The sequence below is a fragment of the Myotis brandtii genome, unplaced genomic scaffold, assembly GCF_000412655.1.
Source record: "Myotis brandtii unplaced genomic scaffold, ASM41265v1 scaffold509, whole genome shotgun sequence".
Classification (NCBI taxonomy): Eukaryota; Metazoa; Chordata; class Mammalia; order Chiroptera; family Vespertilionidae; genus Myotis; species Myotis brandtii.
Genome location: NW_005369409.1, coordinates 173,857 through 197,255, shown reverse-complemented (window position 1 = coordinate 197,255; position 23,399 = coordinate 173,857). Strand labels below are relative to the sequence as shown.

At 38.5% G+C, this 23,399-nt stretch overlaps 1 protein-coding gene and 1 pseudogene across 1 annotated transcript in view; one reads left to right on the top strand and one right to left on the bottom strand.

Annotated features, from left to right (window-relative positions):
* ATP7A (ATPase, Cu++ transporting, alpha polypeptide) overlaps positions 1-23,399 on the top strand; it is a 187,038-nt gene that overhangs the window by 121,984 nt on the left and 41,655 nt on the right. The window contains exons 5-9 of the mRNA XM_005877137.2: positions 7,750-7,956; positions 11,348-11,511; positions 18,561-18,722; positions 22,589-22,665; positions 22,853-23,078. Coding sequence (XP_005877199.1) covers positions 7,750-7,956; positions 11,348-11,511; positions 18,561-18,722; positions 22,589-22,665; positions 22,853-23,078 — 836 coding nt within the window. The remainder of the gene's footprint in view (positions 1-7,749; positions 7,957-11,347; positions 11,512-18,560; positions 18,723-22,588; positions 22,666-22,852; positions 23,079-23,399) is intronic.
* LOC102247298 lies at positions 19,688-20,324 on the bottom strand (annotated as a pseudogene).

Sequence of the window (23,399 nt, the reverse complement as noted above, 5' to 3'; positions counted from 1 at the left end):
ATCATTGAGGGAAAAGTGGCCCCTATTCCAGAGCCAAACAACTCTGTCTCTGTCAGAGCTTCCAACTGTAGTTCACCCTGGAGGAGCATGCCACAGGTACAGATTGGGTGCAGCAGCCATCCCTTCTGTAGGAACAAGCTCAATAGGGTGGAGCCAATGGGACTCAGGAAGATAAATCAAAAGAGTCTCCCTTTGGGGTAGTATTGACCAATCCCGCAGGAAGGGGCCAAGTATTTTGTCCTGGTTCCAGACAGTAGCCGAGGGAGACACACTCTGAATGTTCCATCTCCTAGCAGCACACCCTTCCCCCTGCAGAACTGAGCTCAGCCAGGTGGGGTCACTGGGACTTGGGAAGGCCAAAGAGTCTTCTTTTGGGGATGTTGCCAGCAAGCATGTTGGAGGGCGGGCACTTCTTTCCCTTCCTGGGATAGTGTGGGCTGAGCTTGCAGTGGAGATAGGAGTGATTCCCTCACAATGTTGTCACACAACTCAGCCCCCTCCCATCTAATTGCCAGACAAAAGCCTGCCTGAGAGATACTCCAAAAGTCCCAGTGCTCTGCAATCCCCCCAGCATGACTGAACTCAGCAGTGATTGAACAGGTTGGGCGGGGGCACAGGGAAGAATGGTCCTCTTTCCAAAGTGACACAGTTCAATCACTGTCTGAGTTTCCACGAAAAGCTTCTCCAGAAAGTGAAAAAGAGCACTTCAAAGGTCTCAGCTCGGTGCAGTCATTAGACCACTCTGTAGGACCTGAGCCTGGCAGAGTGATGTGGCCAGTAGCTCGAGGACCAGGCAGTGTACTCCTCAGTTTGGTGCTGTAACAGTAGGAGTGCTCGACCTTGGGAAGTTGGTTTCTGGGTCTCTAGCAGACTGTCTTCTCTTTCAGGCAGACAGAATCTCCACCGATTTGCACCAGCAGGTGCTATGTGGGTTCCTCTTCCCTTCTTTGTTGCTCTGGGAATGGGGATCTCTGGACTGGGTTGAGACCCCTCACCCCTAGGTGTAGGGAGTTTTGCAGCTGAGATATCCCTCTGGCTTTTCATCCCCCATGTGGGTGTGAGGGCCAGCCCTTTCTGCATTTCTGCCCTTCTTACTAGTTTCTATATGGCTGCTTCTATAAATCCTTGATTATAGTATTTCAGTTCAGCTAGCTTTCAGTTGGTTATTCAGATTGATTGCTCTGTAATTTAGTTGTAAATCTGGTTTGGGGCCAGGAGCAAGTGAGTTTAGCTTCCACCTACTCTGCAGCTATCTTGGTATCTTCATCACTTTTTCCTTTGATTTTCCTAATGTTCTTTTATCTCCATTTTGCTGATTCTTTTGTCTTTTATCAATGAGAAATCAATAATAGGCATTGTAATTCCACTTTCTTAGAAATAAGTCCTATGGAGGTAGTCAGCGATGTATATACAAAGATGTATAAGGATGTTTACGTAATTATTTAAAAACTAGACACCTTAAATAAATAATGATACATTTGTATGATGAAATGTTATAAAGCCATAAAAATTATGGTATTAAATGTACTTAATGCTAGAGGAAAGTGTCACATATTTTGTTAAATGAAAAAAAGAAAAGCTAAAAAGATGTATATTCAGTATTAAGCATATGTGTAAAGATGTTTTATACCATATATTGCTATTTATGTATATGAATTAATCAAATTCCTGGCAGGAAATGAATTAAAATTTTGACAATATTTATTAGTGAATGGTAGGATAATGGTGATGTTTGTTTCCCTTATGCTTTCCTATGTATTTTAAGATTTTTTAATGACAAGGATGTATGTATGTATATACTAGTATGTAGTTATGTATATATAATAGGAGAAGCAAATATTGTTTTAAAAAGAAAAAAATGTAGAAATAAATCATAACATTTAAATCATGATTTTAAATTTAGGCATTCAACTTACTCCAGACCTGGCCCAAAGTCTTCCTATTTTCTAACAGTTCTTACCTTGAACTGAAACAAAAAAAATGTATATACAATGGAACTTGCCAATATAAAGCTGTTGTTTTGAACTGGAATTGTACATAGCCTTGAATTAAACTGGAAATGCCCTAATGAAATGTCATGCTTTAAATAACAATGGAAAAGTTGAATAACTAATTCCTAGACAATGTCATCAGTAACCTTTGCTCTTCTGATCAAAATGAAGGATATCAAATAAAATAATTTTTTCAAGCTCACTAAAACTGAGAAGCATAAAAAATTATATTAAATCCAGCTTAAATTATTATGGTAGATAAGTTTTAGTGGAAGAGGACCCAGAGATATACTAAATATTCTTATATTCATGGCAAAAGGTAGAAATTAGAGAATTCTCACTTTTTAAAGTCAGGATAGAGTTCATATACCTTAAAATTCACCCTTTTAAAGTACACAATCTGCCCTGTCTGGTGTGGTTCAGTGGTTAGAGCATTGGCTGACACACTGAAGGGTCATGGGTTCAATTCCCGGTCTAAGGCATGTACCTGGGTTGCAGGATCGATCCCTGGCCCCAGTCAGGCCACATATGGGAGGCAACCAATCGATTTGTCTCTCTCACATCGATGTTTCTCTCTCTCCATCTCTTCCCTTCCCTTTCACTCTAAGGTTCAATGGAAAAAATGTCCTCAGGTGATGATTCAAAAAATTTTTAAGTACACAATCCAATGTTTTTTTAGTATATTCACATGGTTTTGCAGCCATTACCACTATCTAATTTTAGAACATTTTATCACCTGCAAAAGAAACCTCATACTCATTAGCAGTGACTTCCCATTTTCCCTACCCCAGCCCCTGTTATCTACTGTTCTATATTTGTTGTTATGAATTTGACAACTCTAGGTACCATGTAAGTGTAATCATAGAACATTTGTCCTTTTGTTTATGTTTTCATTTAGCATAATGTTTTCAAGGTATGCAAATGTCCATTCATGTTCATAACATGTATCAGTACATTATTTTTATTGCTGTATAGTATTCCTTTGTATGTATATACCTCATTTTGTTTCTCCATTTGTCAACTGATGAAAAGTTAGGTTGTTTCCACGCCTTGGATATTATAAATAATGCTGCTATGACCAATTTATATACAGTTTTTTGCATGAGTATGTGTTTTTATTTATCCTGGGTACATACCTAGGAAGTGGAATTTCTGGGTCATATGGTGAATATATTTAACACTTTTAGGCACTGCCAAAATCTTTTTAAAAGTAGCTGTATGATTTTATATTTCAACCTAGAGTTCTCACTTTTATAAAGAAAATTTCAGAACAAGATTTTTGTGCTCTAAAAAGAGATACATAATTCCCTATTAGAAAATTTATACAGAATACTAAAATGTTAAAGAGCCTCCAATACTAAAAGTCTGAATAAATTATAAGAATCTATAATTTCAAAAGGAAATTATTAAGTAAACAAGAAGAAAAATTTAAACTGGAAATATTGGAAGTGAAACTCTATCAGGTAGCCACAATTAGCCCTAACCTGTTTGGCTCAGTGGATAGAGCGTCAACCTGCAGACTGAAGAGTCCCAGGTTCGATTCCGGTCAAGGGCATGTACCTTGGTTTCGGGCACATCCCCAGTAGGGGGTGTGCAGGAGGCAGTTGATCGATGTTTCTCATTGATGTTTCTAACTCTCTATCCCTCTCCCTTCCTCTCTGTAAAAAATCAATAAAATATATTTTAAAAAATGACTAAAATTAGTTCAGCAAAATTTAATTGTATCTATCATCACAACTTTTAAATGTTCAAAATGACAGTATTTGAAATTATATTGATTCACATTTCACTAATTCATAATGTTGAATTATTCCTCAGAGTTTCTGTTAAATTAAAATATTTTGGCATACATGATGTATTATGTTGTCAATGATGAACACTACATAAATAAGTTTAATTTACATCAACATCAGTCAAACAAGTTACATACACTGTGATATTCCTATGGCTCTTATATATATAGAAACCCAAATTATATTACATATGGTATGAAACTGAAATATTTTTCATGATCAAATCTGGTATCTGTCATATAACATATCACAGAGTTTCAGACTGGACTTCAAAATGGAATTTGTTCTTTTCACTTGGATCTATATTTTTGTAACAAAGTCTACATTTGAATTTTAATAAGCTTCCCAGGTAATTAATATACACATTAAAGTTTGAGAGGCACTGGTCTAAATAATTTGCTGCATTGACCTATTTGAATAAAATCTCTGAATTTAATCTATATTAACATTGTTCATTTAATGCAATAATAATATAACATTAAATAATATAATTTAAAATAGCTAGTATGTATGAGGTTTTATATAAGAAATATGGGAGCAGCAAAAGTTGAACTTTTAAATTACCTTAGATGAATTCAAAGATGCACTGAGCAATAGGAGACATTTTGATTAGACCAGTAAGTGGAATTCAAGAGTATTAGTACTTGATAGTGCTGGCACCATGTCTGTCATTTACCTAGTTCTTAGAACCATGAATGCAACATGTTCAGTAACTTTTTTTTAAACCCTCACCCGAGGATATTTCCATTGATTTTTAGAGAGAGTGGTAGGGGTAGGGGAGGGGATAGAGAGAGAGGAGAGAGAGAAATATTGATGTGAGAGAGACACACATCGATTGGTTGCCTCCCATGCATGCCCCGACTGCTGGGGATTGAACGTGCAACCCAGGTACATGCCCTTGACTGGGAATCGAACCCACGGCCGTTCCATGTGCAGGCTGACACTCTAACCACTGACCCACACCAGCCAGGGCTGTTCAGTAACTTTTAATAATGGCTTTTACTTCAACCTACTATTGTTAAGGGTGCTAGGATTTGATTATTCAGCAAATAATTGCCAGGAGCCTGTTATGTGCCACGCATCTGTTAGGGCTCATAAACACATTGATGGCCATGGTGAATAGGTGAAAAAAACCTTGGCACAGTGAATGTCATCATAAAAGAATAGATAGAATAGTGGCTACAGTGACCCATATTATTGGGATAAAAGTTTGACATCAAATGACTGTATTCTGTGTTTCTGCTAGAGATCAATCAGTGTTTAAGATGCCACCAGAATTGTTGCTACCCATTTTCTGAATGTCAGTGTCAGTACTGATCCATTGTACACCACTATGACCCAACCCAGAGAGATCAGCACATTTCACTTTCATGTCATACTAGTCCTGGATAAGCTATAAATATTAAAGAAGATAATGAGAAAAAATGGGGGGGTGCTTTTTATGACCATCAATCTCATCGTTCTCTTAAGCAGACATATAATATATGAAGTTAAGTCTTCACTAACCAGTTAAAGCAAATAAAATACTTGATTAAATTCCTTTCCTTTTTGTAACTTTTTAATCTTTAAGTTCAAACTTACAGAAAAGCTGCAAGAATAGTACAAAGAATTTCTCTTTACCAATTGTACTCACATTCCCCAGTTGTTAATATTTTACCACATTTGTTTTATCATTCTCTTTATCAACAGATAGACATCCATACATACACATAAATAAAAACACACATATATAACTTTTTCTGAATCATTTGAGAGTAAGTTGCAGACATGATATTTATAATTGTTTTTAAACCACTTTCTGATTATTTACTAGTAGCCCTGTGCACGAATCTGTGCACCAGTAACTCGCCAGTAGCTCACTGCCGCCCTCCAGTAGCTCCCCCCGCCCCCTACCCGCCTTCATAGCTTGCTGCCCTGCCCCCTCCTGTAGCTCTCTGCTGCTGTCTTGTAGCTCGCTGTCCCACCCTCCTGCTGATCCGTGATCTGGTCGTTACTTGGTCATATTCCATCTTTATTACATCTTCATTGCATATTACATCTTTATTATATAGGGTTCTTCATGTTAGTTTAGACACTGAACCTACCAGTTTTGAGATCGGATTGGAAACCCTTTCTTGAAATTTTTAGAATCTTTTCTGATCGGTGCCTCAAGAGCAGGAAAGTAACCTTTTTTTAAAAAAAAATCATTTAGGAATAAGTAGTGTTGCTACAGCCGATAGAAAAGCTAATTTAAAGAAACTATACCCACTTAATTCATTGTGGCTTTTTAACCTATACATTGTGTTGAGAGGTCATGCCAGTGTAACTAAAAGGGACTGCCTGTATAACTTATTTTATTTTTATGACATTTTAATTTAATACTGTACTTATAGTGTGGAAATTGCAGATTACCTCTCATGCCTGAAATAAATAACTTATTCTGGAACAAGACATAAATGAATTCGCAGTATAAACTTTTTTTCATTGTCCAAGTTCAAAAAATTAAGTCTTGGTAGTAATTATGAGAGAATTAAGTAAGATCTTGGTGAGATTAAAATGTTTTTTTTCAAAGCCAAAGCTATTTCCTTTGGGCAAATGAGCCTCCTTTATGAGTTCTTCAACATTACGGTACTCTTTGGTAAATTTTTCCCTCTATGTTCTGAATGATGCTCTCGTAGTCTGAGTGATTCACTCAAGACTGAGTAATTTCAGAATTGGGAGAATCTAGGCCTTTGCTATTCAAAGTGTCCATTGCTTTATCCAGACTGGTAGAAAAACAGAATCTCAGGCCCCTACCCTACATGTACTGAATCAAACCTACATTTTAACAAGATCCCTCAGGTGACTGTATGTGCATTAAAATTTTAGAGCCGTTATTATACTGATTTGAGGAATCTATGTCATTATATTCATTAGAGAAATGGTCAGGCTTTTGTTAAAGTTTCTTCAAAGATGCCCTTCAGCATCCTAAAAACCAATTCTGCTATGTAGAGCTTCCCTGTCAGCTCTCCATATAGAACTGAACCAGATTTTTGCTCAAGGAGAAGAGAGAACAAGTTAGATAGGTTAGTGGAAATTTCCACTTCACTTCTTTCCTTCCTTATTTCTGCAGGAGAGTAGAAAATCTTTAGATTTTTTTTTTACAGGTGCATGGATATGCTAGAGAGAATAATTTATTCCTTCTGGGAGGTGATCAGTACTGCACTGAATAAACTAAAACAGAATATCAGCTTTTTTGAGACTTCAGGGGAGCTTCTGGGATGATAGGCACTTCCCACTGTTCCACAGACCATAAGCATTCTACAAAGAGATTCTCTAAGTACTCCTTTGTGCAAAATTAAGATTATTGCTAACTTATTCCTTGTCTCTTCTTCCATTGTCCACAAAGACATTTTAGTTTTAAAAATACCATATATTAGTGTTAAAATTCAAACAATACTGAAGTGTCTATAGAGTAAATTTATTTGTCTGTCATTCTGTTCCTGTTCTAACAGAAGTAGCCACTGTTCATAGTTTGGTATGTAGCCTCCCAGGCTTTCTGATGCATGTTCTCATATATACATACACTCAAAAATTTGAATAATATTATACTGCAATGCTGTTTTGTAAATTGCTTTTGGTTCCATTTACTATACCACGAATTGCTTTAATATGAGTATGCAAATTGTTAGCATGGTGATAAAAATCTGCTATAAAAATAAGAGCTATCCATTAACAAACTACTCTCTACCTAGGGTTTGGGGTGGAAATAATGGCTGAAATAACTTGATATAACCAAAGTTTTATTTACTCAGTTTAGACTTTCCTTAAAACTGGGATGAACAGCATTGAAATTAGAAGTCACTTCCTAGAAAGTGTAAAGATAACATAGGTCCATGCTGGTTTTAAAGGAATGGATTGACAGTGTCTGGGGGTGGATTGTGATGAATGACTAGGATGCAGCTGTATAATACCTCAAATGAAAAGAATCTTTCCCTGTCCACCAGGTACAAATGAGCCGTTGGTAGTAATAGCTCAGCCCTCATCAGAAATGCCACATTTGACTGCAACTAATGAATTTTATGCTAAAATGATGACACCAATTCACAACAAGGAGGAGGCAAAGACTTCATCTAAGTGTTACATACAAGTCACCGGTATGACTTGTGCTTCCTGTGTAGCAAACATTGAACGGAATTTAAGACGAGAAGAAGGTGAGATACTCTTAAAGCTTGTTATTTTATGTTCTAGTTTGAGGACTCTGACTTTTTTGTCTTCATATACATTTTTTTTACCATGTTTATAATTCTTGTCAAGACCTCCTAAAGCCTATCAGTAATGTTCAGGACAGCCTTGACTTTCTGACAGCCAGTTGTTGTTAGTGTTTGTTCCCTTATATATGGTTCCTATGTCGTTTGCTTTATGGTCACATTTTAATATCAATGAAACTTGTAGGAAAAATATCAGAAGGAAATACATAAGATTACTATTCTTTTAAAAAATATATTTTTATTTATTTCAGAGAGGAAGGGAGAGGGGGAGAGAGATAGGAACAGTGATGAGAGAGAATCATTGATTGGCTGTCTCCTGCACTGGGGATTGAGCTGGCATCTCGGGCATGTGTCCCTGACCAGAATCAAACTCGGAACCCTTCAGTCCACAGGCCAAAGCTCTATCCACTGAGCCAAACTGGCTAGGGCAAGATTACTATTCTTTATGGACCTTGGGTGCAATGTATTTTAAAAAACATACAAATTTCCTGATAAAGTTATGTGTAAAACTGACAACTAGAATCCATAAATTGTTACTATACCTAGACCAAGCATAAGACTAAAATCAAGTTTGTTTAGAATTACAGGGGTGGGAAAAAGTAGGTTAAATTACTAGCCATCATTACTAAGAGATAAATCATAAGTAAGGACATGAAATAATAACAATAAGAAGACAATATAAATAAATAATACTATAATAAATTAATAATGCAAGAATAAACTCTGTGTTTCACATACTCACAACTGTAAACCTCTTTTGTCCACTCCTGTATAGTGTTCTCTTCCAACAGTTTGATTGTTGAACTTTGCTTGCAGTAAAAATGTTCAAAAGTTAATATTGTGTAATTTTAGGTTATAAAATCTTAGAAATTCTATAACATTATTTATTTAGTCACACTCAGATTTTTAGCTTATAAATTTACATTCACATTATTGGACTTCATAGTATGGCATAGTAGATTTTTAACCATAGAGATATGTGATTATGTTTAATGAGACTGAAGTCATGGGCTTAGTCCTTAGGCACCCCTAATCCCAGATGTCTTAAAGATACATGCTGTTAGTCACAAGGGCTGAATAAGTAAGATTAGTATAAGCTTATTCCCACTAATGGTGAAATAACTCAAAGTATATATAGTAATAATGCAGGCCTGGGGCAAGTAGAATCATCTTATATATAAGACCAAAACATTATAACAAAATGTATACAGAGCCATCTTCATTTCAATATTATCTTGTCTGCATTCTGTCACTTCTGAATCTTTCATTTCAGCCTCCATTATCCTATATAATAAAAGGGTAATATGAAAATTGACCAAACCGCAGAACCGCTGGAACTCCCGTGGCCCCTCGTCCCAGCTGGCCTGCCCCCAATGGCCCCATCCCATTGGGCAGCCGGCTGGACCCCACCAGTGCACGAATCCATGCACTGGGCCTCTGGTATCTAATAAAAATGCAGTCAAGGCTGAAGCTTACACTTTGATTGATTAAAAAGAAAAGGAAGGAGGTTGCAAGCAAATGAAAGCTAAAGGAAGTTTCTGGGACTCCTGTTTAATTTTATAATCAACTATTTTGGGCAAGTCAGAAATAGCCATTTTCATGAGACAAGCAATGCCTGTGCCAATTACAAATCTTTATTTTTTAATTTATTAAGCTGATTCTACCAGTTACTCTCTATTATCCACTTTACCCCATTTTAACCCAATTAGGAATACCATTGGCCTAGCTGGGGTGACTACATTGACTTTTTTCTTTTTAAACTAAGTAACACTGGTCTTTCCATAGTTTAGGCTCATTATATTTCTAAAAATGAATAGAGCTTCTAATTATAGTTTGAAGTAAGAATTTTTTAAAGTATCCATAATTTATATAAGTATTAAACCTATTTTTTGAAACTTAATAAAACAGAATGTCCCTTCTATTTCTGTTTGGCTATAGATTACATTCAACTGAGCAAAAAAGGTTTTTTCCTATTTCCTCTATTCTTTTATTAGTGACACTTTCCTATGAACCATTCCTCTGAATTAGTTGGTACCCACAAAGTCCAGAGAGCACTTTATATAGAAAATTTAGGTTTTATTAGATGCTTTGTTTTCTTAATAAAAATTATTAAATTAATATTTGTGGGTTTTTTTTCATTTTTATCAAACTCTAGAGCTGACCTACTGACTTGTGGTCCCCATTCCTTATCAGATAACCACTAAGTGCCACAGATTCCTAGAAAGAGCTGCCATTTTCTACTATGTGAAATTAATTTTCTTCCTGGCAATGACAGCAATAGCTGGCCTAGAGAAGTGGGATGTTTGTTAACAAAAGGCTTTCACCAAAGAACAGTGTGACTGCCATACAATGAACTCCTTTGTTCTGTTAACAAGAGTATGGCACTTTTTCATTCTAGAAATAAGAGCACTTTAGATTAGTGTGTGCCAGACAGTAAAACTTGGCCAATTTAAATAAATGACTATTATTTGATATGATGTGTATGTTGGTCCAGTCTTGGACTCTTTGCTACAACTGTAGTGATCTCCTAAAATCATGAGTTTCTTTCTCTAGGACTATCTCATTAGTTTCTAAAAATGCTTTATATTTATATGATTAGATCTCAACTCATTGCAATTCATGGGCCTTATTTGGATCCTAATTCAAACAAAAAAACCACACTTGTGTTAAATTAACTAATAAACGGTTATATGACACTTGTGGACATGTGAATATTGCCTAGATATTTGATGATATTGAAGAATTATTTTAGCTATGATATGGTATGTTTATTTTTAAAGTGAACAGTCTCTATCTTTAAGAAATGCATATTTAAATATTGACACATGAGATGATATGATGTCTGAGATTTGCTTGAAAATAATCAGGGTAGAGGGCAGAGATTACTTGGATAGAAACATAGAAGAAAAGATCAGCCTGGTATTATTGATAATTGTTGAAACTGGGTGATCCATACATCAAATTTGTTATGTTGTTCTCTCTTTGTATATATATAATTTAAAATTTCCATAATAAAAATTTTAAGAAAATAAGGCCCTCTTTTCAAATAGTTTTATTTGGTTTGGGTTTAAGTAACAAAATTCTCCAGATTCCCATTAATCCTTTCACAGTTAAATGAAAAACAAACATTACTCTTTTTAAAAATTTTCAAAAAAATTATTGATCGAGAGAGAGAGAGAGAGAGAGAGAGAGAGAGAGGAGAGAGAGAGAAAGACATCAATTTTGGTTGATTCTTGTATGTACCCTGACTAGGGATGAAACCTGCAACCTTGGAATATTACTCTTTTTTTTAAAGGTGTGTTATCTGAATTGTTTTTATTATCAATGCTTCTAGGAATATATTCTGTACTTGTGGCTCTGATGGCTGGCAAAGCAGAAGTAAGATATAATCCTACTGTTACACAACCCCCGATGATAGCTGAGTTCATCCGAGAGCTTGGATTTGGAGCCACTGTGATAGAAAATACTGATGAAGGGGATGGTGTTTTGGAACTTATTGTAAGTAAGAATATTTGTGTAATTAATAAAATTTCCAGGAAAATTTAACAAGGATTCGAAAAAGAGTTCCAAACATAATTAAAACTGGGAAAATAAGACATAAAAGGAAAAGGGAACTGGAAAATGGAAGGATAAGATATAACTTAATGGTGGCCTTCAAGTATGGAATGTAAAAGATAATCATCATATCTCTATTAAGAGCTAAAAGGGAAGAATTTGGTTTAAATGAATAACTGAAAATCAACTTTTAAAAATGTAGTATGATTCTTACCTATAGCATGTAAAATAATAAGTTTCAGATGCATTAAAGTTTTATAAATGAAGTAAGACATATTGATTTACACTTGATCTTAGCTCAAAGGCCGAGAAGCAATGGGGCATATTGGTTTAAAATGATCATTTTCTCCAACCCAGCAAATCAAGTTTTATTTGTATAACTTCAACAATTAAAATGAACATTTTAACCCTGTGCCAAAATAGGTTCCAGCTCAAACAAAAGTTTAAATGTAAAAAATGAAACCATGAAATTACTAGAAGAAATATTTGGAGCTTTTTTTCAATATGTTAGCATTAAAATTTCAAACATCAGAAAAATCAAGTGTTATACAGTGGACACCCTTATACACACCGCCAAGATTCTACAATTAACATTTTACTATATTTGTTTTTATAATACATAAGTCTATCAATACACTATGGAAATAATTTTAGACTCACAAATAAGTTACAAAAATGGCACAGAGAATTTCCATGTGGCCTCTACCCAGATTTCCCTAATGATAACATATAATCCATCATTTAAAAAATAATATTAGAATAGGAAGGGCCTTTTTTAATATCATATAAAACCCACAAATGAAAAGATTGATAAATCAGGTACATAACATTTTCTTCTTGGGGAAAAAGGCAACATAAAGCCAAAGGGAAGTAAAATAATTGTAATTCATCTCATAGATGAAGGTTAATTTTCTTAATATATGAGAAACTGTTATAAATCAATAAGAAAAGAGCCAGCAACCCAAAAGAAAGATGGTAAAGGATATGAATAGACAGCTCACAGAAAAACCAAAACATTACCTCTTTAAACATATGAAAAGCTATTCAACTTCATTTTAATAAGAGTAAAGCAAATTTAAACTGCAATGAAATGCCATTTCTTACCTATTACATCAGTAAAAATTAAAAACAATTTTTGTTAACACTGTGTTTGTGATCTCTCTATTGCTTTTGAAGTGTCAGTTGATTTAAGCTCTCAGCAGGAATTTGACAATATCTATCAAAAGTAAAGTTGCGTATAGCTTTTGCCTCAGAAGCTTCGCTTGTAGCAAGTTATCGAACAGATGTTTGCATATGTATGAAATGACATGTAAAGATGTTCATTATATTGTTACTTATAATAGCAGAATATAGGAAAAAACTAAATGTCAGTTATTAGGGAATAGGTAAATAAATTATGACACATCCATACTAAACAGCTATTAAAAAGAATGGGCAGATTTTTACTTTTTAAAGACTTTAAAAATTAATAGCTTTATTGAAACATAATTTACAAATTATAAACCCCTTTTAAAGTGTACAATTCAGTGGTTTTTAGTATATTCTCAGAGTGGTGTTACTATCACCTCAAACAAAATTGAAACAAACTCATAGACTCAAATAGCAGACTGGTGATTGCCAGAGGGGAAGGTGGTTATGGAACTGGGTGAAAAGTGAAGGGATTAAGAAGTACAAATTGGTAGTTACAAAATAGTCCTGGGGATGTAAATTACAGCACAGGAAATATAGTCAATAATCTATAATAATAAAAGCATAATATGCTAATTAGACCAGACGTCCTTCCAGACAACCTTCCGGATGAAGCTGCAGTGGGCAGAGGCCGAGCCCCTTGCACAAATTTCATGCATTGGGCCTCTAGTATTCTAATAACTATGTATGGTGCCAGCTGTATACTAGAATTATTGGGGGGATCACTTTGTAAATTATATAATTGGCTACCCACTGTGCTGTACACCTGAAACTAATATAAAGTAATATTGAATGTCATCGCTGGTATAATGTCTTTGTCTAGTAAGTCCAGTATTTGGGCTTCCTCAGGAACATTTTCTATTGGTTGCTTTTTTTCCTGCTTATAGACCACACTCATTTCATTGCATGGTCTCATGATATTTTTGTTAAAAATATAATATAGCAACTCTGGAAATAAGATTCTTCCCACCTCTTCAAGGTTTGCTCTTGTCGTCATTTATCATAGTTACTAGAAGCCCGGTGCATGAAAATTCATGCAGTGGAGGGGGGCTTCCTCAGCCTGGCCTGCCCCTTCTCACAGTCTGGGAGCCCTCAGGGGCGGGAGGCGACCGGCAATCAGGAGAAAGTGACGCCCCATCATACCTCTGCTGCTGCTGCCAGCAGCAGCGCAAGCCTCGGCTGGCCCTGGTTACCTGAGCCTCGGGTACCTGAGCCCTGGGCGGCTGGGGGGCTGAGGGGACTGGGGGACTCCGGCCTTGCCACATGCCTGCTTCCCCATTGGGGCTGAGGGGACTGGGTGCCTCCATCTTGTGGCTGTGGGCACCACCATCTTTGAGGGCAGGGCAGTCAATTAACATATTCCCTCTTTATTGGCTGTGGGCGCCACCATCTTTGAGGGCGGGGCAGTCAGTTAGCATATTCCCTCTTTATTGGCTGTGGGCGCCACCATCTTTGTGACAGCGTGAGGGTCAATTAGCATATTCCCTCTTTATTAGATAGGAGGATTGTTTGTTTAGTGACTTTTCTGAACTAATTCCATGAAGTCTATATTCTTTGTTGTGTGTGGCCACTGAAGTCTCTGCTTCATTAGCTCAGTGGTCAGCTAAAGATTGGATAGAGATTTTCTTAAGGACCTGAAACCAATAAATCTCTGTCTTTGCTGAGGAGCTCTGTGTAAATGTTGGGGCATGCCTTCAACACTCAGCTATGTGGTTGTCAGTTTTGCCTTAGCTTTCACTTCCTGCCTCTACAGAGCCTAAAGGTAAGCCTGAGGTGGGAGAGGTTAGGGTCCTTTTAGTTTTTTTCTGTGCACAGCTCTGGAAATGTGCACAACCCTATGGATATGCATTGCCTTCTAGATTCCTAGGAGAATGTTGGAACTGTTATGGATGTCTTGCGTCCCTGTTTTTCTTTTTAGGCTTTTTGGTTGGCCTATTGTTTGCCCCAGCTGTTATCCATTGGCTCAGGCAGCCATAAGATTAAATAATTATCTCTGACTGTTTTTGTCAAATTCTTTCAGAGGAAAAAGCTTTTTGTACCCTCTGAGCTCCAGTCAGAGCAAATACAGACTTCTTTGCAAGTGGAATATTTCATAGAACCATCAGATGGCTCAAATAATGAAAGCTTTCTGATAAAGAGACTTTGAATGAGCTCCAACCCTTTTTGCCCTCTCTGGTGGCTTCTGATGCAGGTTTTTTGTTTTTTGTTTTTTACCATGATTGTGAGCTGGTGGTCTTCATGACTACCACAGAGCTGGAGGGGAGGGGTAATTATAATGCACATAAGTTGCTGTTTTATTGGGATTCATCTGATTTTCTTGAATAAATGCTTCCTGAGTTGCTGCAAGTTTTTGTTTAAGTTCCAAATTTCTGAAAAAGTTGGATCTGACCATTTTTGCCAGGTTTTTTTATTGCTTTTATGAAGGAGAAAATTTTCAGAGATTCTTACTCTACCATTACTGATATCCCTATAGTAGATATTCTTGAACAAATGCTTTCCAATTCATTGCATACTTTTTGGTTACTTCCCAGAGTCTTTCAACACTTTTTTTTGTTTTTATTTTTCAATTACAATTTACTTTCAATATTATTTTGTATTGTTTTCATGTGTACAGCATAGTGGTTAAACAATCATATACTTTACAAAGTGTTCCCTTTGATATATCTAATACCCACCTGGCACCATACATAGTTACCACAATATTATTGACTATATTCCCTATGCTGTATTTTATAGCTCTGTGACTATTTTGTCACAATCAATTTGTATTTCTTAATCTCTTCACCTTTTTCATTCAGTCCCTCAATTGTTTATTTTGTTCTTTAGATTCCACATATAAGTGAAGTCATATATTTGTTTTTCTCTGACTTATTTCACTGAGCATGATCCTCTCTAGGTCCACCCATGCTGTTGCAAAAGGTAACATTACATACTTTTTATGGCTGAGTAATATTTCATTGTGTAAATGTACCACAGCTATTTTATCCACTCATTTATTGATGGGCACTTGGCTTGCTTCCATATCTTAGTTATCCTATATAATAAAAGGCCAGCCACCATTAGCATAACGACCAGAATGACCAGAGACCAGAACCACCATGGCCCCTCACTGGGCTGGCCCCTCCCCCAAGAAAGCAGTTAGGGTGATCAGGCAGGCAGACCAGCGGTTAGGGGTGATCAGGTAGGCAGGCAAATGGTTAGGGGCAATCAGGTAGCCAGGCCAGCGCTTAGGGTGATCAGGTAGATAGACGGCCCCTTGCTGGGCTGGTCCCACCCCCAAGCAAACAGTTAGGGGTGATCAGGCAGGCAGGCAGAGTGGTTAGGGGTGATCAGGTAGGCAGGCAGGTGGTTAGGGGCAATCAGTAGGCAGACCAGCCCCTCGCTGGGCTGGCTCCATCCCCAAGCAAGTGGTTAGGGGCAATCAGGCAGGCAGACCAGTGGTTAGGGGTGATCAGATAGGCAGACAAGTGGTTAGGGGCGATCAGGTAGGCAGGCCAGCGGTGAGGGGTGATCAGGTAGGCAGACAGCCCCTTGCAGGGATGGCCCCACCCACCAGCAAGCAGTTAGGGGTGATCAGGTAGGCAGGCAAGTGGTTAGGGGTAATCAGGTAGGCAGGCCAGCAGTTAGGGGAAATCAGGTAGGCAGATGGCCCCTCACAGGGCTGACCCCACCCCCCAGCAAAGAAAGAGGGAGGCCCAGGCCACCGGCAGTGACTCTGTGGCAGTTGTGCAGCCTGCCAGTGATTGCCCCACAGAGGGAGGCCCAGGCCAGCCAAGCCATTGCACCCCATGCCTGTCACTTGCAGAGGGAGGCCACTGGTGGCAGGGGCAGGAGGGGGGCAGCGCTGCACAGATGGCAAGCAGTGGCAGCGGCAGGGATGGGGCTAGCTGCCTGCAGCCGGGGGAAGGAAAACCCAGATAGGCCCTGATCTCAGGCCAAGCCTAGGGCCCCTACCCGAGGGGTCCTGGATTGTGAGAGGGTACAGGCCGAGGTGAGGGACCCCCCGAGTGCACGAGTGAACATAGTGGTGCATATAGTCCAGTGATGCACATGTATAGTCCAGTGATGGCGAACCTTTTGAGCTCGGCATGTCAGCATTTTGAAAAACCCTAACTTAAAACTCTGGTGCCGTGTCACATATAGAAATTTTTTGATATTTGCAACCATAGTAAAACAAAGACTTATATTTTTGATATTTATTTTATATATTTAAATGCCATTTAACAAAGAAAAATCAACCAAAAAAATGAGTTTGCGTGTCACCTCTGACACGCGTGTCATAGGTTCGCCATCACTATATAGTCTTTCAAATTAGTGTTTTGGGTTTCTTCAGATAAATATCCAGAAGTGGAATTGCTGGGTCATAAGGAAGCTCCATTTAAAAAAATGTTTTTCAGAGAGAGGAAGGGAGAGGGAGACAGAGAGAGATAGAAACATCAATGATGAGAGAGAATCAATGATTGGCTGCCTCCTGCACGCCCCACACTGGGGATCGAACCCGCATGTTGCCTGACTGGGAATCGAACCAGTGACATCTTGGTTCCTGGGTTGACGTTCAACCACTGAGCAACACCAGCCAGGCAGGAAGTTCTATTTTTAATTTTTTGAGGAAGCTCTATACTTTTTCCCATAGTGACTACACCAATCTGCATCCTCGCCAACACTTGTCATTTGTGGATTTATTGATTATAGCCATTCTGACAAGGGTGAAGTGATGTCTCATTGTGGTTTTAATTTGCATTTCTCTGACAGTTGGTGACATTGAGCATTTTTTCATATCCCTATTGGTCATCTGTATGTCCTCTTTGGAAAAGTGTCTATTCAGGTCCTCTGCTCATTTTTTTATTGGATTGTTTTTGGTATTTTTTTTGGTGTAGAGTTGTATGAGTTCTTTATAAATTTTAGATATTAACCCCTTATCAGATGTAATATTCTGTGGGTTGTCCTTTCATTTCATTGATGGTTTTCTTTGCTGTGCAAAATCTATTTAGTTTGACATAGTCCCATGCGTTTACTTTTTCTTTTGTTTCCCTTGCCCGAGGAAATATATCAGAAAAAATATTGCTAAGAGAAAATCAGAAATTTTACTGTCTGTGTTTTCTTCTAGGAATTTTATGGTTTTGACTCTTACATTTAAGTTTTTAATCCATTTTGAGTTTATTCTTCTATATTTTGTGAGAAGGTGGTCTAGTTTCTTTTTTTTTTTTTTCATGTATCTGTCCAATCTTTCCAGCATCACTTTTAATAGCTTTTTTGAATGTTTCCCCAGTTTTACCATTGCTTTTTAGGGGAAAAGAATTGATGAGCTCCTTACACAGTCATCCCAAAATTCCTGCCTCATGACTTTAGAATTTAATATCCAACTGAACTATATATAAACTCACTAAACACATAGGGCAAAAATATTTTAGACAAATGTAGAACACGTTGTCATCCATTAACCTTCACTAAAAGTAATACTAAAGGTTATATAATTTAGCAGGATGAAGAAATATCTAGAGGGAAGCAAGACATTGAATACAAGAAACAATGATTTGTCAAATTTTGTACAATGAGTAGTGACAGGAAGAAAGAGACTTTTAATGAGATCCTCTTCTGTGTAATCTGTTGCAGCTCAACCTTATCCTTGTTCAATGTGATATAAAAAGTGTTCTAAAAATGTTCTAATGGTCATATCTAAAGGATATTAATAGTGCAGAAAGATCTTGTGTGTTAATCCCATGTTACAAAAGTTATTTTAAAGTAACTCATGTTTAATGGAGGAAAATTATATTTCTGAATAACAACGTTTTTGTGTTTAATAGGTGAGAGGAATGACGTGTGCCTCCTGTGTACATAAAATAGAATCTACCCTCACAAAGCACAGAGGTATTTTCTACTGCTCTGTGGCCTTGGCAACCAACAAAGCACATGTTAAATATGATCCAGAAATTATTGGTCCCAGAGATATTATCCATACAATTGAAGTAAGTGTCAATTTCTGTTTTCTTGACTGTTTATTCAACACATCTTTGTTTGCTTCTGTTTGTATCAGACAGAGATAATGAAAAAAATCTGACACATTTGGTTATGCTAGATAACATCTGGCTCAAAATTTAATGTAAATTTGTCTGCCTTTTTAATGGTATTTTTCAGGAAGTGGTAGGCAAAGGCATACTGACACTATAGATCAAGAGCCAACTTAAAGTGGAAACACAAGGAATTTTAAAAATGTTTAGAAAATGGAAGTGAAATACAATTTGCTATGAGTAAAATTTATGTTAATCATGAAGGAAATGAAGCATCCTGCTCTAGACACTTTATTGTTTGTTAGGTCAAAGCAAAAGATGTATTTTTAAGTTAAAGTAAGAAATTTAAACGACCAAACGCTTTTTTAAAAATATATTTTTATTGATTTCAGAGAGGAAGGGAGAGGGATAGAAACATCAGTGATGAGAGAGAATCATTGATTGGCTGCTCCCTGCATGCCCCGCACTCATTATTTATTTATTTATGTGGGTCCTCTCTCTTTGTTTCTTGATAAGTATGGGTAAAGTTTCATCAGTCTTGTTTATCTTTTAAAGAACCAGCTCTTGGCTTCATTGATCTTTTGTATTTTTATTTTTTTAGTCTCTATTTCTACTCTGACCTTGATTATTTCCTTTCTTCTAATTACTCTGGGCTTTTCTTTTCTCTTTTCTTTCCTTTCCTTTCTCCCTTTCCCTTTCCCTTTCCCTTTCCCTTTCCCTTTCCCTTTCCCTTTCCCTTTCCAGCTGACACTGGACAGTTTATTGTGAAAAGCCATGGTGTGGGAGGGGGAGGCTGGGATGGACAGGACCAGGGCCCATGTGGGGGGATTTAGCTGGACATCAGGCATTCCTCTACGTAGGTTTAGAGGCAACACCTTCACGGATAAACTTCCAAGAGGGCCAGGTGGGTGAGTAGGGGTGCCCTAGGCACTGCTGGGAGCCTTGGCCAGCAGGGCTTCTGTGTCAGGCTCGATGTCAATGGTCGGAAGGCGGTGGCTGTACCTGCGCACAGGCATGCCATCCGGGCCCACCAGGAACTTCTCAAAGTTCCAGGACACGTTGTTGCGGCACACAGGAGACCAGGTGATGAACTTGGGGTCTGTCATGAGCGCAGTGGCGTCACCACTGGGTGCGGGCAGAGCCTGGCACAGGAAGACGAAGAGGGGGTGCTCCTGCACCGTTCACATCGCACTTCTTGAAGAGTGTGAAGTTGGGCTCGAACCGGCCACCATGAATTTCTAGTTCCATGACATACTTGAGGGAATTCAGGATCTCTTTGTTCTTGGCATTCTCCTGATGCCCGAACTGGTTGCAGGAGAAGCCGAGCACCACCAGGCCCCGCGGCACAAGGCTCCGCTGCAGCTCATTCACTTGGGTGTAGTCGCGGATCCTCGTGCCTCAGAGCAAGGCCAGGTTTCAATGAGCAGCACCTTGCCCCGCAGGGAGCCCAGGCTAACGGGCTTCCCGCAGGTCGTGGTGCACAGAGAACGCATGCACGGACCGTGCACGGAGCTGGGCCGCAGCCGCTCATGGGGCCACCGCCAGCTGAGCAGCGCACATGGCGTGGTGATTGCAGAAGAATAGGGAGCGCCGGGGACAGGAACACCTGGGCTTTACTTTTTAAAAAATTAATTCATTTACATTTTTAATTTAATGAATATAATCTTTTTTTACAACATGTTTTTAATTGACTTCAGAGAGAGGAAGGGCGAGGAAGAGAGAGAAACATCGATGAGAGAGACAAATCAATCAGCTGCCTCCCACATGCTCCCTACTGGGGTTTGAGCTCTCAACCCAGGCACATGTCCTGAATGAGAATCAAACCAGTGACCTACTGGTACATGGGACAATGGTCAAACAACTGAGCCACAACAGCTGAGTACTCTGGGCCAGTGGTTGGCAAACTCATTAGTCAACAGAGCCAACTATCAACAGTACAACGATTGAAATTTCTTTTGAGAGCCAAATTTTTTAAACTTAAACTATATAGGTAGGTACATTGTTATTAACTTAATTAGGGTACTCCTAAGGCTTAGGAAGAGCCACACTCAAGGGGCCAAAGAGCTGCATGTGGCTCGCAAGCCGCAGTTTGCCGACCAAGGCTCTGGGCTTTTCTTGTTCTCTTTCTAATTCTTTTAGTAGTAGGGTTAGATTTTTTTATTTTAGCTTTTTCTTGTGTCTTTTATTTAAAATGTATTTTTATTGATTTTTAGAGAAGAGGGGAGAGAGAGGGAGAGGGAGAGAAAGAGAGAAATATCAGTGATGAGAGAGAATCATTGATCGGCCTCCTGCACAACCCCTACTGGAGATGGAGCCTGCAACCTGAGCATGTGCCCTGACCAGTAATTGAACCACGACCTCCTGGTTCATAGGTCCGCCCTCAACCACTAAGCCACACAGACAGGCTAGGCAAGCATCAAACTAATAATAGACAAATATGTAAATTGACCGTACATTCGCCATGCCCCACAGCCAATCAGGGGTGAGTATGCAAATTAACCCGACAAAGATGGCGGGCTGTGGGCAGCTCACATGCATGCAGGTGCCAAGCAGCCAGGGGGTGGGGTGGGACGCTTGCGTCATCGCCATGGCGACCATGCAGGCGGTCCACACTGCCCCCGGCCACTCTGGGCCTCAGGGCAGCGTGGGAAGGTGGAAAGGCGGCTCCAGACCGGAGCGAAAGCAGAAAGGTGGCTCTGGGCTGGAGCGAAGGCGGTGCTGGCAGCCAGGGGAAGGAAGGCCCATTCTTGCACGTATCTTCCTGCATCAAGCCTCTAGTCCAGCCGTGGGCAAACTACGGCCCACGGGCCAGATCCGGCCCGTTTGAAATGAATAAAATAAAAAAAGAAAAAGACCGTACCCTTTTATGTAATGATGTTTACTTTGAATTTATATTAGTTCACCCAAACACTCCATCCATGCTTTTGTTCCGGCCCTCCGGTCCAGTTTAAGAACCCATTGTGGCCCTCGAGTCAAAAAGTTTGCCCACCCCTGCTCTAGTCCTATATAATAAAGAGGTAATATGCTCAACCACTGAGTCACATCGGCCAGGCTTTTCTTGTTTCTTAAGGCAGGCCTGTAATGCTATGAACTTTCTCCTCAGGACTGCTTTTGCTGTGTTCCATAGATTTGGGGTTGTTATTGTTCATTTTCATTTGTTTCCAGGAAATTATTTATTTCTTCGTTGGCCTCATTGTTAACCCATTCATTGCTTAATTACATGCTCTTCAGCCTCCATATGTCTGAATTCTTTGAGTTTTTTTTATTGTAGTTGATTTATAGTTTCATGCCATTGTGATCCAAGAAGATGCTTTATAAGATTTCAATCTTCTTGAATTTGTTAAGGCCTTTTTGGTGTCATGGGGATGTAAAGTACAGCATAGATAACAGAGTCAATAATATTTAATAACTGTGTGTGCTGTCAAAAGGGTGCCAGATTTATCTGGATGATTGATTAATAAGTTATGTATCTCAACTGTACTTGAAAAATAAAAATGATGTTTAAATGGGAAAATTTAAAAAATGATGGACACTAACAAAACAACCTCTACTAAGGACAGCTGCACTTGAGTGAAATCATTAGTTTGAGAACAGTAGGATAGACACTAATAAGAATTGAGGAGGTACTCATTTCTTTGACGAAAGTTTATAAACAAAGGTAATTAAGAAAGGAATCACATCTCCATTTTTATATTCCCCTACAGTAACTTGGCACTCAGTAATTGAATTGAATTGTTCTTAATGATAATACTATGGTTTAGGATTTCTTTATTTAATATTTATACATTCAGTGAAATAATTGTTTTCTCATGGATTTCCTTCAGAGCTTAGGTTTTGAAGCTTCTTTGGTCAAGAAGGATCGGTCAGCAAGCCATCTAGACCATAAACGAGAAATAAGACAGTAAGTACTTTTGGAGTGTCAGTGAAAAACAAATTGTGATTCTTTGTTACAAATTTAATATCCTCTGAGCATGTCAGTTTTTACAATATCATCCTTATTCTCAGTGGATTGATCTCAACTTGTATTTACTACACAGAATCTTTAAACTCTAGCTACTTACTAAAAGGATTTTTCTTTTCTACGTAAGATGGAGACGGTCCTTCCTTGTGAGCCTCTTTTTCTGTATACCTGTAATGGGACTAATGATATATATGATGGTTATGGACCACCACCTTGCAACTCTTCATCATAATCAGAACATGAGTCAAGAAGAAATGGTCAACGTTCATTCTTCTATGTTCCTGGAGCGCCAGATCCTGCCAGGATTGTCCATTATGAATTTGCTATCTTTTTTATTGTGTGTACCTGTGCAGGCAAGTGAAATGTTAGCAAGTATATTTGTTAATAATGAAAACTAGCTAAAATGTGGCAGGCAGCCCTGGCTGGTTTGCTCAGTAGTTAGAGCGTCAGCCTGTGGACCAAAGGGTTGTGGGTTCGATTCCCAGTCAAGGGCACATACCTTGGTTGCAGGTTCAATCCCCAGCCCCAGTCAGGGTGCGAGTGGGAGGCAACCAATCGATGTGTGTCTCTCATGTAATTTATTTTTCTCTCTCTCCCCCTCCTCCCTTTCATCTCTCTCTTCCCTCCCTTTCACTCTCTCTAGAAATCAATGGAAAAAATATCCTCTGGAAATG